A 17,687-nucleotide genomic window follows, 5' to 3' on the forward strand; every position below is an offset into this window, starting at 1 on the left:
CGGGGACCACCACATCCCCGGGGTACTCTAAATTTAAAATCGGGGGCCCGTTACGGACCCCTATGCCCCGGGGACCACCACATCACTGGGGCTTTTCAGGTGTTGGGTGGGGGGCCGCGTGGTCCCCCTTCTGGAGCCCTTGATGGCCCTGGGGACCGCCACCAGCCAGGGCCGGCTCCTGCAGTGTACCGGGGTGCCCACCCTCGGGAAACTGCTGTTTGCAATAACAGGGCAGGAGCCCTGCGGCTCCTGCCCTCTAAATGCAAACTCTGCTTTGCTTAATTGAAGCGAGAGCAGGGAAACCTCCTCTCGCTTCAATGTAGCAAAGCAGATTGCTTTTCCACAAGGGGAGCTGCATAGTAGCAGCTCCCCTTGTGAAAAAGCAATGGCGGCTCCCGCAGGAGGCAGGGAGCCGGTGGGACCGTGGGGGCATTGGGGCTCCCCCCACAGTCCCCAACAAAGAGGCCAGGCCCTGGGGAATGGTGTCCCCGGGGCCAGAGGTGGCCCAGAAGGGGGATCACGCGGCCCCCTCCCCTAAACATTTGAAACATGGAGGGAAAAAAAAGGATAAGGCCGGCCCCAGGGATGGGGTCCCCGGGGTCAAAAGTAGCCCAGGGAAGGAGGGCCACACGGCCCCCCTCCATAAAAAAGCAAAATAAAAGCAAAAAAAAAGGAACCGGCAAATCGCCAGAGGACCTGCCCCCTCCCTGCACCACTGTGCAAACGTGCCCTGTGGCGCATTTTAAGGTGGAGAATTTGCCCACCTTGAATTCTGAGAGTCCCTGGAGGTTATCTAGCTCACCAGGTGCCACCAGAAATCGCCACAGGGCTGCATTGCAGAGAGGTGGTCCGAGGCCACGCCCCTTTTTACACCTCTCTGCAACACAGCTCTGTGGCGCTTACTGGAGAGACCTGGTGGGCTAGTTGGATCCCAGTGACCCTCAGGATTCAAAGTCACTTAATCCCCCAACTTAAAACGCGCCAGGGGGCGCGTTTGCACAGTGGTGAAGGCAGGGGGTGGGGCCTGATGTGACAAGTGTGCAAACGCGCTCTGTGGCACGTTTCCTTCTTAATGGAGCGTTGTGCGCTGCAATTAACATAAATATTTCCATAATGGCCCATAAAGAGAAGAAATGCAGAAAGTCCAAAAGCATGAAGTGTGCTTTACACGTCGTTCTTTTGGGCTTGATGCATATCTTCCCTTAATGGAGCGCGGCTGTGGGCTGATTGTAGGCCATTGTGAAAATATTTATGTTAATTGCAGCGCACAACGGTGCTGCAATTAACAGGAATATTTTCACAATGGTCAACAGACAGTTCGTATCCGTGCTCTACTAAAGGAAAACATACAACCAGCACAAAAGAACGATGTGTAAATCACACATTGTGCTTTTAGGCTTGCTGCACATCTTTTGTTAATAGAGCGCGGCAGATTGTGTGACTTTTTGAAAGTATTGATGTTAAATGCAGACCCGTGTATAAGTATGTCGGGCTCTGCAATTAACATGAACACTTTCCAAAACACTTTCCAAAAGGCATGTACTCTGCCGCCCTCTATTAACAAAAGGCATGCAGCAAGCCTAAAAACATAATTTGTGCTTTTACAATCACTAATATATGTTAGTGATTCTGAAAGCACACTTCCTGCTTCTGGACTTGCTGCATGCTTTTTGTTAATAGAGCGTGGCTGCGGGAAGATTGTGTAAATTTTTGAAAGTATTCATGTTAATTGCTGCAATTAACGTGTATACTTTCAAAAATGCACACAATCTTCCCGCAGCCATGCTCTACTAACAAAAAGCATGTAGCAAGCCCAGGGCTTTAAGTGGGATGGGTCCTGCAGATGGTTAGTTTGTAAGACCGGTCCCAATCAGGCTCTTCATTTTTGCCCTCACCCTTAGGGTAAAAAAAAAAACTCCACTGCTGAAAGCCTTTGGTGTAACTTCAGAGGAATTTTTAAAAATAATTTCAGAACTGAGGCATTTTCAATATATTCAACAAAGCTGTAGTTGTTGCTTATTTATCCTATGCAACTAACAACCAATAGTCAATAGTCCTGGGTTGTTCTAGGTATAATGTAACTTATTGTGTTATATATCTGGATGCAATGACAGAGGCAGCACAATAACGTTCGGGGGCACACTATGCTAAGCAGGGATGTTTAGCTTACGTGTTTTTACGCCACACCCTTAATTACATCAGGCATTTGAGACCCCCCAGTTTTTTCAGCCCACTTAAAGCCCTGAGCAAGCCTAAAAGCACCACACATGCTTTCAGAATCACTAACATATATTAGTAACTCTGAATGCACACATGGTGGACATCTATGTACATTCCCCCCCTGCGTATCCAAGAAACCATCTTCAGAGCGGATAAGTGTTAGAATTGGGGATCTCTGGTTGGCGCAAGTATTCACTTGTGACAAGCAGGGACCCTCTCCTCTAAGTCAGGGCGAAGGATGACCCCTTAGAATTACCCTTGCTCACCCTCTAGGTGCGTGGCGTGAGCAGCCAAGGCTATTCTCCAGGCGTTGTTAGTTAAGCATTTGTAATAACACACACAGTAAACATACCAATCCCCCCACAAATGGACACCAGGCTTTGAATATGTAAAAATACGTCTTCTTTATATAAAAATATCTATGCAGGCAAGTATTTATCACAAGACCATTAATAACGTTTTTCTAAGCCACAAGGTTGTAAATAGGCAAGTGTTCTCCTTGCTTACAGTTCAAATATTGCTTCTTGGTCTTTTTTACTTCAAAAACGGTTCTCTTAGTTCTTTTAGACTGTTCTTGGTCCCTGAGGCCTCTTTAGGACTCCCTGGCCGCTTCTTAGTGCTTCTGTGCGCTTTCCCCGGTGAAAATGAGCGAGACCCTACCGCGACTCACGCATCTCGCGGTGCGGGTTGAATGGAGACCAGAGAGGGGCCTCGAGAAACCCAGGGCCTTTTCCGGAGGTGGGGGCTCTCAGCTGCAGTGAGGAGTAGGGAGGCGATGAGAGGAGCCTCGAGGAACGCAGGGCATTTTCCGGAGGTGGGGCTCTCAGCCTCGAGAAACCCAGGGCCTAACCCAGGGCCTTTTCAGAGGTAGGCACGTACCTTTGTGATCGGCGTATGGGGAAATAAAACGTTGCGGGCCCCGAGCCCGGTGAAGATCCTTTGGAAGGAGGCGTCCGGACTTCGGAGGATCTGTTCTCTGGGTCTTTGGGGTCCGGTGGGGGCTTCAGGCAGGAGCGTGGGGGGCACACCAGCGAGCCTCCAAAGGCGAGGTGATACAGTGATTTCCCTCAGCGGGGGGCGAGTGGCTCGGCGGAGCGGGGCTCTCCCTTGGCGGGGACGTGTAAACACAGTCGATCACGGCCTCGAGGAGGGGCTGGGGGGGGCACCAATGTCACACCAGCGAACCTCCAAAGGCGAGGTGATACAGTGATTTCCCTCAGTGGGGGGAGAGCGGCTCGGCGGAGCGGGGCTCTTCCTCGGCGGAGACGTGGAAACACAGTTGGTCGCGGCCTCGAGGAGGGGCTGGGGGCACCAGGGTCACGGCTCCGGCGGGGGCAGAAATCCTCACAGATACCAGCAGACGGGCAGAGAGCAGGTTGAGCCAGATGATCCTGTGGCTCAGGTCAGGGGGCAAGCTCAGTCAAGCCCTTGGAGAAAGTTTCTAGCACAAGTCAGCAAAGTCTTTTCAGCAAGTCTTTTCCTCTCCTTCCTCTGCAAGGCAAGCAGCAGGCCAGTCCTTCCAGCGTCTTCTTCTCCTTCTAGTTGGGCAGAGGTTCTTTGTGGGAAACAGGATTCTGATTTACAAGGAGCAGGGCTCCTACTTTTATGCAGCATTTTCTTTGTTCTTACAGGCCAGGGGGGCCTTTGCATAACTTCTTTCAGTCTCTGAGCACTTTGTTGGGTGTACTCTGGTTTCTTCTTTTAGTGTGAGGGGCAGGCACATCAGACGCTCCACAGGAGGTGGAGCCACCATTGTCTGGACAGGGGCAGCCAGGAGTACCTTGTTGACTGTGCTTCGCCCTTCCTGGGCCAGGTGCCGGCTGAGTCATCAGTCGCTCCCCAGGGGGCGGAGCCAGCATTGTGGTGGCAGAGTACAGCCCTATTCAGAGCCAAGGGGCACTCCCACCTCCCACTAAGGTGTAATCCTGGCATTCACCACCTGTCATCCCCCAGGCTTGTAACTCACATATCCCAGACAGTCAGATACACATACTAGCAGAGGCGGGCTGAAATGATTAAGCAAGCAAATGCTAGCTTTCTAAAAGTAGCATTTGCAAACACAGGATATTAAAATAAACTTTAATAAAAGAAGTATTTAATTATTCTGAGTTCAGGCAAGCTAAACTTTATTTTCTACCATGTTCCCTGAGCCTGCTGGCATTATAGAGTGTAATATTTCCAGCAGCCCATCTTGGCCTAAGAGAACAGGTAGCCTTACAATAGTGAAAAACGAATTTGGCTGTAACTCACTATTAGGACATGCCACATACCTCAGAGCATGTCCTACCTTACACTTACAATGCACCCTGCCCTTGGGCCTACCATAGGGGTGACTAATATGAAGTTAAAGGAAGGTTTAGAGGCTGGCAAGTGTGTGCACTTGCCCAGCCAGCATGACAGTACCAGACTGCACGCAGGTTCTGCAATGGCAGACCCTAGACACATTTTAAAAGGCTGTTTCTGTGGGTAGCGCAACCAGCGCTGCAGGCCCACTAGCAGTATTGGCATTTACAAGCCCTGGCACTCCTGGTGCACTTTACTGGGGACTGACAGTAAATCCAATGAGCCAATCATGGAAATCAATCACATATACACTTTGCACAGGGAGAGCATATGCACTTTAGCACTGGTCAGCAGTGGTAAAGTGCCCAGAGTCATTAAACCAACAAAAACAGGTCAGAGAGAATATTGGAGGAAGGCAAAAAGTTCAGGGATGACCCTGTCAAGAGGGCCAAGTCCAACAATAAGTGAACTCATGATTATCAGTCTTAAAGAGTGGAGAAACCCCTGCCTTGGTAGAGCCAGCTCTGTGCTGCAGAGTCTTGCCCTGATGACCTTGAATAATTCTTCAACAGATTATTGCCAATAGCATTCTCCTTTCATTTATTTTTAATCTGGGTAATGTGTGAGATTGTATTATAGACATGTTTTGACAAATGTGGTTTTGTTTCATGCAGCATCCATAAAAAAATGTTTATTTTAGATTTAACCAGGATCTCGGATATGAGATATGGGAGGATGTCACAGTGATTATTTGCAGTAGTATTAGTGGGTTTCTACTGTGTTACAATATTGGAAAAATACATCAATATCCCTGAATAATTACTATAAACACATTTGGAATTTGAACCAGTGTGTCTGTGTACTGTTTGTGATCTGGCCAAAAGGACACAAGAAAGCTGAAACTGGATCACAAATTCAAAGCTCATCCGCACAGAGGCCCCCAAAATACGTTTGGCCGAGGGTGCTCAAAGTCCTTAAGATGTCCCTGAGCTGCCGCTGTGTAGTTAGTTAGTAAAGAAGAGGTTCACTGGCACTGTGAAATGAGGCTGGTTGCCCCGTTTTCCTAATATATATATATTAGTGTAGCTTTCTCGTGGTTGCAGATGCTCTGCACTTTCTCATGTCGAACATGACACAACCATTGTACAGCAGTCACCAACACGAATGCCACCCCCCTGGCTGGACTGGCCTTAGCAGGCATCAGGTGTTTCCCTGGAAGGCTTGGGGTCAGTTTTGGAGCAGTGGGGGCCAGTTGTGTTACTGGGAGCAGTTTTGCAGCGATGCTGCAATATGGGCCCTCATAACAAAAGCACCAGTGCTGGGGACCGGGTTTAAGCAGTAGTGCTTGACACTTGGCACCCCCACCCCCTCCACCCCTCTGGTGGGTGGGAGCAAGTGCAGCAAAATTGCCAGCGCTACTTTTTTGGGTTCCCCGTCCGGCCCTGCCTGCCCCATCAAACAGGCCTCCTCCGTTCCAGTACATAGGTAGGTCATTTATCTGCACAATCAAGCAGGAACTCCAGTTTCAGAACCCCTGTCGGGTTCTTGGCCCACATTGCTGTAGCTGGAACGCACAGAGACCTCACACTGCCGCCCACAGAGGAAAAAAATTAGAGGGAACATTGCTGGTATGTTATAGTTAGAAATTAGCATTTAAAAAACCTTAGAAATTCACTGAAAAAACTATAGGTTTCAGGGAATTTATAGTTGGACATTTCACTCATACAAAACCATAGAAATTCTGCTTTTATAGTTAGTTCAGCTAACTATAACTCGCGCCCCCGCAATGCATGACATGGTCAGTGACATCACTGAAGACATCACTGATGACATCTCAAATGACATCACTGATGACATCATCCACATGAAAATGTGAGGCACTTCCTCACACCCTAATATAACCTTTAATACTACCACTGTAAAATGCAGACTACCATTTTCGAAACAATCTACACACCAATACCAGTTACTACATACCCACTCACTGATTCATAGGTCTACACACACATCCACTCCACTCATTCACCCATACATGCAGTCACTCATCAATACAACACTATCATATGCACTCGTACACCTATACAGACACTCACACACCACCACTCATCCATGGAGTTACTCACACACCTAGACCGTGATTCGAAGAATCAATCACACTCCCATTTACTCACCTATACAGTTATACACACACCACCTCGCTTATTCATACAGATAATAACGCATAGTTACTCTCTTATACGATCACAGATACAAGTACACACTCATCCATACAGCCAATCTCAAAATCACTGACTCTCATGTATAGAGATTTGTATACTCCAACTTTCACATACACTGCGTTTTACATATGTAGTTACTTGGACATGTACCACTGAGACATCCATTCACTCACCAACACACCCATACACACACTCACCCACCCATACAGCTGTTTCCACATGCACTCTTGAACCCATACACCCAGTGAATCAACCACTCACAAATCTATGCACAGTCACACACCTCCCACCCATCCACCCACACACTCAGTCTCTCATACAAATACTCAGGCAACCAATCAATAACCCATATAGACACTCATGTAGCTACTGACCAACCCATGCAGCAGCTTACACAACAACACACAGACTGATACAGACATTCACACAGTTTAGTCACTAACCCATGCATTCAGTAAGTCACATTTAATCACTCATACAGTCATTCACGCACATACTAAATCCTCCATCCAGACACTTATATACCCACTCATTCTTCAATACACCTTGTTTTATATATATATATATATATATATATATAAAACATATTTAAACTTTACAGAAACACACATTCACTGGATGATGTCATCAGTGATGTCATTTGAGATATCATCAGTGATGTCACTGACCATGTCATGAATGATGTAATATGTGATGTCATCAGCAGTGCATTGCGGGGAGCAACTAATAGTTAGCTGAACTAACTAGAACGGCCGAATTTCTATGGTTTTGTACGAGTGAAATGTCCAACTAACTATAACGTCCCTGAAACCTATGGTTTATTCAGTGAATATATATGTAATAACTTTTTGGCGCATTTCAGCATTACACCTTGCTCACGGTCACTGTGACGGTGAGGAACGCGGAATGCAGAAAAGCGTCAAAAAGTCACACTGGCACATAGTCACACTGGCACCGGATTTGGAATAGTGTGTGTGTGTGTGTAGGTGTGTATATATATATATATATATATATATATATATATATATACTGTAGTTTGTCATGTATGTGCCTTGTACACTCCTGTCTTTAAACATTTAACAGTAAACTATGGTTCACCCAAATATCTTCCCTCAAGATAACTTTTTTTATTTAGAGATACTTGATTAAATCAGTCTTTAAAACCCAATTAATCGGTATGGAATTGTCTAAATATTTCAAGTTTAAATATCTTCGTAACATACATCACCAATGTGTTCATGCAACAGTGATAATAGAAATAATAATTTTGATGACCGTTTGTATGCAATTGGTTGTATTATATATCATCATGCACGTATTAAATCAGTGGGAGTTACTGCGCAGAAAAGTGCTTGTTTAATAGATGAAGAAAAATGAGAATGTATATAGAGCCCATGTACAAGTGGCATCAAAGAAGTATATTCAAAAGGTATTTTGGGCATTTCATTCAAAGGATACTCAATATATGAGCTAAAATTCAACTTGTATTTATGTCATCATTTATGCCCTTAAGGACAAGTTTATGGATCATCATCAAGGTGGAGAGACTTGACGGAGCATCTGATGACTACAGGAAAAATATAATACTGGGCAATTAACAACTATACTGTCAATGGGAGCAAATGACTAACAGCAGAAGCACCATGTGGTGAAAAACAAAAGACATGCACTTGTTTCCTAAGGAGCTGATAGCATCCAAATAACTGCTGACAGAAGCCTTGTTGAAAACCCAATAGGCATCTGGAAGGTTCTAGAGATTGTTTATGCAACATTTGTACGTATGTTATAAATCCCTTCAATAAATTTACACCACTTTTCTGCAGTGCCCAAATATTTTGCTAGGTTCGAAGCAAAGTGTATACCCATAAAAGTCACCTTGATCTGCAGAAAATAATTTCCTAAGAAGGAGAAATAGTTTTTTTGTCAGGGCAGTCTTTCTTGAAGACAACATTAAACCTGGTGGTATTTGTATTGGGTGCTGTCTACGTTATAGTATTCTTCAATTGCTAACAATGCTTCTTCTTGGGCAATGTTTGTATACAATAACGTAATATTAAGTGTAACCAACAGTATTAAATTATAAGTCTTCCGTGAGGGAATGACCTCAGTGCTCTCTCTCAAAGAATTCCGTAGAGATCATAGCACCCATAATGAAGTGACCAATATATTTGCTTACGAGTTCCAGGCTGAACCACATTTTATTCTACATTGTGTCTATGCAATTTAAAATGCATGTCATGCCTCAAGTTTGGATCATCTAGTGAGTATTTCTTTAATTTATCCATTTCACATGCACCTTCTCTGGAAATCTTTGCATGCCTACTGGTTTGTACACATGAGGCTTCTGCTTGCAGTTATTTGGATACTATCACCTCCTTCTTGGGGATTGCTCATACTTTTTGTGGCTTTCTCCTCATGGTGCTTCTGCTGATAGTTATCTGGGATCGATTTGCCCCCGTTGACAGTAGTGTTGTTTACTGCTAAGTATTATCATTTCACCTTTAGTCTTCAGATGCTCCGTCAAATTTATTCGTCCTGATGATGACCCAAGAATTGCTCTGTTAAGGTTGAAATCCAACATAAAAATTAGATAAATATATATAATGTGTTGATTATCCTTGTGATGAAATACTCAAATTATATTTTGGATATCTTTTTAGTCGTCAATTGTTGCAAACCTTCTATGCGCATTCTCATTTTTCGTCAGTTTATGCATGAACATTGCGTTGTAACACTCAATTGTTTTGATACATGAATGATGATATACAATACATTCAATTGCATACAAACTGTATTCAAATGTATTCTTACTGTATTACTTATACATGATCTGATTGGTGGTGCATGCTAGTTAGGTTTATGTTTAAACCTGGCTTAAATGATAGAATTGCGTACGATTAATTTGCGTGAATACATAGAAGTAATGAGGTATCTCTAATTAAAAAATATTATCATGATGAAGGATTTTTGGGTGGGCCACTGTTTATTTTGATATGTGTATGCCTGGGTTCATAAACTTGGGTAGCCCGAACTTTTTTTAAAAACTTGAAATAGCATACATTACATGTCACAGCATTAAAAAGTAGGCTGTATAATTTCTTTGCTTGGATTACACGTTTTGCATTTGACTCCTTGTTGACTCTTATCAACTGTGTCTGCTCCAGCCATCAATAGAAGGAAACTTGTATTTTTACACATGCACCCGGATTGCTTTACTAGTTATGTTACCATGTACCTTGAGCTTTGTTTGGAAGGCTGTGGTACACTATTATGGTTTTCTCACATACACCGGCTACAGTATTTGAACTTACGGTATTTCTTTAGTTTACATTATTTGGAATTGTGCAGATTCTGGATTTCTGCTGTTCATTTGCATGTGAAAGAAATATTTTGCTCATATTTTCTTCCTACCTTTTAGCATTGCAGGCAGTGTGGCTGAGAGCTATGACACTGAAAGTGGGTTTGAGGACTCTGAAAACAATGACATCACCAATTCTGTTGTGCGCTTCATTGCAAGATTTATTGACAAGGTTTGCACAGAGAGTGGAGTAAGTCAGGACCACATCAAGAGCCTGCATTGCATGATACCAGGTATACATTTTCTATTGAGAATTGTCATGTCCAGTACAATCTATGCATTGTAGTAAGTGAGAGGTAGGTGGAGACATTATTGTGTACAATCAGTTCTGTTTTCAAATTATTCTAACTTATTCTTGCATTCTTCCATCACCTTCACTGATAATTCTTTAAGTTCCTGCACTCACACAAGCTTCATGTCTATGTAAATGTTTTTGTTCTAGATCCTAATCCAGACACTTCCCCTCTTCTGCAGTTGAGCTTACTTCCCTCTGTCCGAATTTTTCAAAATACCCAGCTCTTCTCCCCTTCCTGTTCTCCCTCTCTATAGAATTCTATGTTTGAGGCATGTGGGCTGCTGAATTCATAACTGTGCATAGATCGCCACCTAGTGTTGGGTCCGGATGATTGCACTTTGTTGTCCTGGAAGAGTCTTCGAAGTATCACGAGGTAGGTGACTCCTCCCCTGGACTACAGTGCACATGGCCATCCTTTCCATGCTCAGATTGTTTTTTTCCGCCATCGGGTTCGGATGCAAATTCCTATACTCCAACTCGGAATCGAAACAAAACTTTTCTAAAGGCCAAAAGGCCTTCGACTTCGTCGGTATTGTTCCGTTCGGTACCTCTCTACTCTATACAACTTTCCATCTCGATCCAGTCGTCGACGTGGGCCGCTGGGCCTTTTCGACGCCACGTGAGCCGACCGTCGATGGAAAGAAGCCCTTTCAAAAGGTGCTCCCAATGCAATTCAAAGTTCCCCCATACTGATAGACACTCAGTATGCAACAAGTGCCTTTCCCCAGACCATAGGGAAGAAACCTGCCCAGCCTGCACCCAGTTCCGATCGAAAAAGACTATACGGATCCGAAGGGCCGCCAGGCAAGAAATGCAGCGACGGGCACCGGAACCGGACAACATCTTCGATGATGACCAAGAGCTGGCCTACGCTCAAGACTCGGACCTAGAGATCGTCACAGTCGAGGACTACTCCGACTCCGACGACGAACTACCGTCAGGCCAAATCGTGAGTACAGTGCCCCCAACAAGAATTAACCCCTCGCCGAAGGCTCCGGTCGAGGCATCGCCAACAAGCCTTAGCCAAGATCAAAAAAGACTTTCGACAGCCCCGCCTCCCGGCCCGGCTCCGAAAACGAAACCGAAACCTTCAGAAACCCCAGGGCCCAGTGCCATCGCCCCAAAGAAGGTTCCAGAGCCAAAGAAGGTTACTGACCCTAAGATCGTCGATACGAAGGGCGTCGATCCAAAAAAGGCTGCACAGCCAAAGACTGTCGAGCCAAAGAAGACTGTCGTACCCGCAAAGGCCGATCAGCCAAAATCCGTCGACCCCAGAAAATCGGTCGACCCGAAGAAGGGCACGCAACCGAAGGGCGTCGACCCGAAAGAAGGTCGCCGACCCAAACAAGCCTCCGTTTCCAAAAACCGTCGACCCGCCATCCGGTGCCGTACCGAAGCCATCGAAGCCGGACAAACCTGTCGACCCAAAAGCAACAGCTCCAAAGACACCGGTCGATCCGAAAAAGACCGTCGACCCGGGAAAAGGCTCGCTCCCAAAAAAGCCTACGGAGCACAAACAACGTGTTGACCCGAAAGTTCCCGTCGACCCGAAACAACACGTCGAGCCAAAATCAGGGCCCGAACCCAAGAAATCGAGCAAAACACCAAAGGTCGTTGACAAACCTGCCTCTGTCGACCCTAAACAGTCCAAGCCTCAACCCAGGACTGTAGAGGAAGAACTATTCCACCCAGATCCATCCCAGGACCAGGCAAAGATTTACATTAACCCAGACACTGGGAAAGTTACTATCCTGCATAGGAAAAAGAGACCTTTGGACTTTGCTCCTGATTCACCTATACCACTCAAGAAAGAGGACTTTGGCACTTCTCCCACTATGCCCTCACTCCCTTTTCAACCTATCATGCCCTCCACACCACCTGCACCTACCTCGCCTTCTAACCACGATGACGATGAGGGGTACACAGGGTATGAACCACAGCCCCTATATGACTTTCCTCAGGATCCTGATCCAGAGGAACCCTGGGAGGAGCCAACAGACCCCTATGATACACATCCTATCCCAGATGTGCCCACTTACCCTACTAAACCATCACCCACTGATGACACAGTAGTCTTTTACCAACTCCTGGACAGGGCAGCACAGTTCCACAACGTGGACATGCACAGTGACCCTGTAGAAGAGGACTTCCTCATTGACACTTTCACAACTGCAGAGAAGAGTGTCAAAACACTTCCAATGCTAAAGGGCGTCCTCAAACATGCACCTGACATCTTCAAGGACACGGCCAGGGCACGGGTAATCAATACCAGAATAGAAAAAAAGTATAGACCGGCTCCTACTGACCCCACCTATATCAAAGGTCAACTACCTCTAGACTCCCTAGTGGTTGCTAACGCACGAAAAAGGGCCAACTCCCAAACTACGGGGGAAGCACCTCCCCCCGATAAGGAGTCCAAAATCCTAGAGGCTTCCGGCAAGAGAGTAGCTGCACAAGCTTCCAACTCTTGGAGAATAGCTAACACACAGGCACTACTGGCTCGTTACGATAGAGCACATTACGATCAGCTAGAAACCCTTATGCAACATTTGCCAGAACCATTTAAAGCACAAGCCAATGATCTTATCCAGGAGGGGAAGTTTATCTCCAACACCTCCATCAAATGTGCACTGGATGCTGCAGACACCGCAGCTCGAGCCATCAATACTAGTGTCCTTCTCCGCAGACATGCATGGCTAAGGGTCTCCGGCTTTAAGAATTAGGTCCAGTCCACCATTTTAAACCAACCAGTTAACCCTGACTTTTTATTTGGTCCCGCGGTGGACACCTTCTTGGACAAAATGAAAAAGGACACAGAAACAGCTAAATCCATGGGTGCACTGCAATTTCTGCAACATAGGGGCTCCTTTCGTCGCTCCTCATATAGAGCGAACACGCGAGGAAATGCTTCACAAACCTCTACCTCCTACAAAGGTAACACACAAGGTTCCTTCACAAAGAACACAAACAGAGGTGGTTACAGAGGTAACAATTCTAAGGGAAGGGGGCGTGGAGGCAATAACACCAGATCCTCCGCCTCCACTAAACAGTGACTCTCTTCCGCTGCCTCCGGAACACTTAACACCAGTCGGAGTCAGGCTTCAACAGTTCCTACCTGTCTGGCACACTATCACCACAGACAGGTGGGTAAGAGAAATTATCCAGTCTGGTTATTGTCTAGAACTCACTTCTACGCCACCAAGCATACCACCCAGACATCGTCCTATGTCCATAGAACACATCACCCTACTTCAACAAGAGGTAAAAAAAAATGCCGGAAAAGGGGGCCATAGAGCCAGTCCCTTTCCATCAGCAGGGATCAGGAGTATACTCCCTATACTTCCTTATTCCCAAAAAGGACGGTTCCCTCAGGCCAATACTGGACCTCAGGCCCCTAAATCAATACATACTGTGGAAGCACTTCCATATGATCACTCTACAACAAGTGCTCCCGTTGCTACAACAGGGAGACTTCCTAGCAACACTAGACCTCAAGGATGCGTACTTCCACGTACCCATCCATCCAGCCCACAGAAAATACCTCATATTCTCTATACAGGGGTAACACTACCAATTCAAGGTTTTGCCCTTCGGGGTTACCACGGCTCCAAGAGTGTTTACAAAATGCTTAGCGACAGTGGCTGCACTTCTAAGGAGGCAACACGTCCATGTGTACCCTTACCTGGACGATTGGCTAATACAAGCAAAATCTTACCAGGAGTGTGCAGCACACACGTCACAAACAATCCAGTTGCTGCACAGCCTCGGCTTTTCAGTCAACTACGCGAAATCGCATCTGCAACCTTCCCATGTACAACAATACCTGGGAGCCACTATAGATACCTCAGTGGCAAAGGCATATCCAAACACAGCAAGGATAGCCAGCATGCAGACACTCATTCGCAAATTCCAGCCACAACACTTCCTGACAGCTCAAGTCTTCATGCAGCTCATAGGCATGATGGCCTCCTGCATATTCATTGTCCCCCATGCCAGACTTCAGATGCGCCCATTACAGGAATGCCTTGCACGGCAATGGAACCAGGCTCGTGGACAACTAAAAGACCTAGTGTTGGTGGACAGTCGCTTCTCAGCAGTGGTGGAACCCACAAAACCTTTCCAAGGGGCGACTGTTCCAAGAGCCAGTTCCACAACTAGTACTAACAGCGGACGCATCACTAACAGGCTGGGAAGCCCATCTCCTCCTCCAATACACAGTACAAGGGCTCTGGACTTACAAACAGAAAAAATGGCATATCAACCGACTAGAGTTGCTAGCAGTCTTCCTAGCCCTAAAAGCCTTTCAAAAATACGTGTACAGCAAGACTGTGTTGATCCGGACGGACAACATGACCGCAATGTACTATATACAAAAACAGGGGGCGACGCACTCTCCACAGCTGTCCCATCTGGCGCAGAGCATATGGAGGTGGGCAATCCCAAAAAACATATTTCTTCTTGCAGAACACCTTCCAGGGAAGGACAATCAGATTGCCGACCTGCTCAGCAGGCACAGACAGCAAATACATGAATGGGAGATTCACCCCCAAGTTCTCCAACCATTCTTCGAGGAATGGGGTCACCCAGACGTAGACCTGTTTGCCACATAAGAAAACTCCAAATGCCAGTACTTTGCCGCCAGGTTCCCACATCCACAGTCACTGGACAATGCGATATGGATGAACTGGTCAGGCAGATTTGCGTACGCTTTTCCCCCGCACCGCTAATCCCGCTGGTGGCACGCAAACTGCGGCAACACTCCCTCACCCTGATCCTAGTTGCCCCCACATGGGCGAGACAACCATGGTACACAACGTTCCTAGAACTTTCAGTGGTTCCTCCTTAAAGACTGTGCCTAGCACCCCATCTTCTGACTCAGAACCATGGTGAAATAAGACACCCAGATCCCAATCAGATGCACCCAGCGATCTGGCTCCTGAGGTCCTAGAGTTCGGATACCTCGACTTGCCCCCAGACTGCATGAACATCATTCGAGAGGTAAGGAAACCCACCACGCGCGCGTGCTATGCCGCTAAATGGAAAAGATTTGTTATTTACTGCAATAATAACCAAATCAACCCATTAGACGCTGCCATACAAAACATTATATGCTACCTCTTGCATTTACAAAGATGCAACTTAGCATACTCTTCCATGCGACTACACCTCGCTGCTATAGCAGCGTACCTTCAGAGCAGGCAACACCTTTCACTCTTCAGGATACTAGCTATTAAAGCATTTATGGAGGGCTTGAAAAGAGTGATCCCTCCAAGACACCCTCCTTCCCCAGTCTGGAATCTAAACATAGTGCTTACCAGACTCATGGGACCTCCTTTCGAACCTCTACACTCATGCGAATTGCAATTCCTAACGTGGAAAGTCGCATTCTTAGTTGCCATTACCTCACTCAGAAGAGTGAGCGAATTGCAAGCACTGACAATTCAAGAACCATTCATGCAGGTACATGCTAATAGGGTAGTTCTTCGAACAAACCCTAAATTCATGCCTAAAGTCGTATCCAACTTCCATATTAATCAAGCAATTGAACTGCCGGTATTCTTTCAGAATCCACAATCAGTAGCTGAAAGAGCCCTGCACACGCTAGACGTCAGAAGAGCTCTACTATACTATGTGGACAGGACAAAATCATTCAGGAAAACAAAACAACTGTTTGTTGCCTTTGCACCACAACACAAAGGAAATCCTATTTCAAAGTCAGGAATAGCTAGATGGATAGTTAAGTGCATTCAGATATGTTATCTAAAAGTTAAACGCACTCTCACAGTCCCCCCTAGAGCACAATCTACACGGAAAATGGGGGCATCCATTGCTTTCCTAGGAAATATCCCACTAGAAGACATCTGTAAGGCAGCCACATGGTCCACCATACCATACAGACCTTCACTAAACACTACTGTGTAGACGTGCAAGCAAAACAGCAAGCTGCTGTAGGCCAGGCTGTCCTCAAAACTCTTTTCCAAACTGCTGCAGCTGGCACAGGTGGCCACCGCTAGAGGAGATACTGCTATTCAGTCTATGCACAGATATGAATTCAGCAGCCCACATGCCTCGAACGGAATATGCTACTTACCAGTATGCATCTGTTCTTGGCATGTAGGGCTGCTGACATTCATATCGCCCGCCCTCCTCCCCAGCACCTGTCGCAGCTGCAGCATTATCTCTAGCATGGACATCTCTTACTTTCCTATCTCTACCTCTGCCACAATGGCGAAAAACAATCTGAGCATGGAAAGGATGCCCATGTGCACTCTAGTCCATGGGAGTAGTCACCTACCTCGTGATACTTCGAAGACTCTTCCAGGACAACATAGTGCAATCATCCGGACCCAACACTAGGCGGCGATCTATGCACAGATATGAATCTCAGCAGCCCTACATGCCAAGAACAGATGCATACTGGTAAGTAGCATATTCCATACACCATATGATCAATTATTACAGTGCAGATTTATGGCTTGCGTTGTGCAGTGCTTAATATGTGGCAGTGGTTGCTGGGGTCAGCATTATGATCTATTTTTGAGGATCAGTACTTATTTTTCATCATCAGAATTTGGCCCAGAGGAAGTGAAAGGGTGTCGGAGATGGGGGTAGAGGGGTAGGAGAAAGATGGCAAAACGGTTAACAAGAGGAGAAAGCAGTGTGCAAAGCCTGCAGGTGTGAGAAACAATCTTTGATGTCATTGGTGGTGGAAGGAAGAGGCGGGTTCGAAGTTGGACTAGGCAACCATGGTACTCAGCAACTCGGCGATTCAAAAGGGTACCTATATCGATGTCTGTCGCAATTATTTTAAAACTTAACTACTGGTTTCGTGTATTTTCTGGCAAATAAAATGTTCTTTGCTTTATTGTAGTGACTTGCGAAATGTGTGGGATAAAACAAAATGTTTGTGTCACCATATATATCAAAATCATTGTCTTTAACTATGGGTAGTAAACACTACACTGTATACAAAATTTTTGGGGTGCACATAATAATTCTTTTTTTCTCTTTCAAGGCATTGTTGCTATGCACATTGAGACGTTGGAGGTTGTTCACAGAGAAAGTAGAAGGCTTCCCCCAATAAAAAAGGTGAATTTTGAAAAGTGTAAAAACCTATGAAGTGTTAATTTTATATTGTGTGAAATGGGAAGTGGGTTGGCATTTACATGCCAATTTACCTCTGCACATGGACTTGGATACAATATAACGGGAGTGAAATATAAAAAGAGAATAGGAGAGGATCTTATGGTGAAAGAAAGGAAGGGAATACCCAGAAAGGAGATACATAAAGCTTAGTGTCGAAGAGGAGGAG

General features: G+C 45.8%; 1 protein-coding gene across 5 annotated transcripts in view; it reads left to right on the forward strand.

The window, feature by feature from the left end:
* SBF2 (SET binding factor 2) overlaps positions 1 to 17,687 on the forward strand; it is a 2,295,537-nt gene that overhangs the window by 1,655,024 nt on the left and 622,826 nt on the right. For all 5 annotated transcript variants that reach the window (XM_078680952.1, XM_078680953.1, XM_078680956.1 and 2 more), the window contains 2 exons: positions 10,141 to 10,313; positions 17,391 to 17,464. In XM_078680952.1, the coding sequence (XP_078537078.1) occupies positions 10,141 to 10,313; positions 17,391 to 17,464 (247 nt within the window). The remainder of the gene's footprint in view (positions 1 to 10,140; positions 10,314 to 17,390; positions 17,465 to 17,687) is intronic.

The sequence above is a fragment of the Lissotriton helveticus genome, chromosome 3_1, assembly GCF_964261635.1.
Source record: "Lissotriton helveticus chromosome 3_1, aLisHel1.1, whole genome shotgun sequence".
Classification (NCBI taxonomy): domain Eukaryota; kingdom Metazoa; phylum Chordata; class Amphibia; order Caudata; family Salamandridae; genus Lissotriton; species Lissotriton helveticus.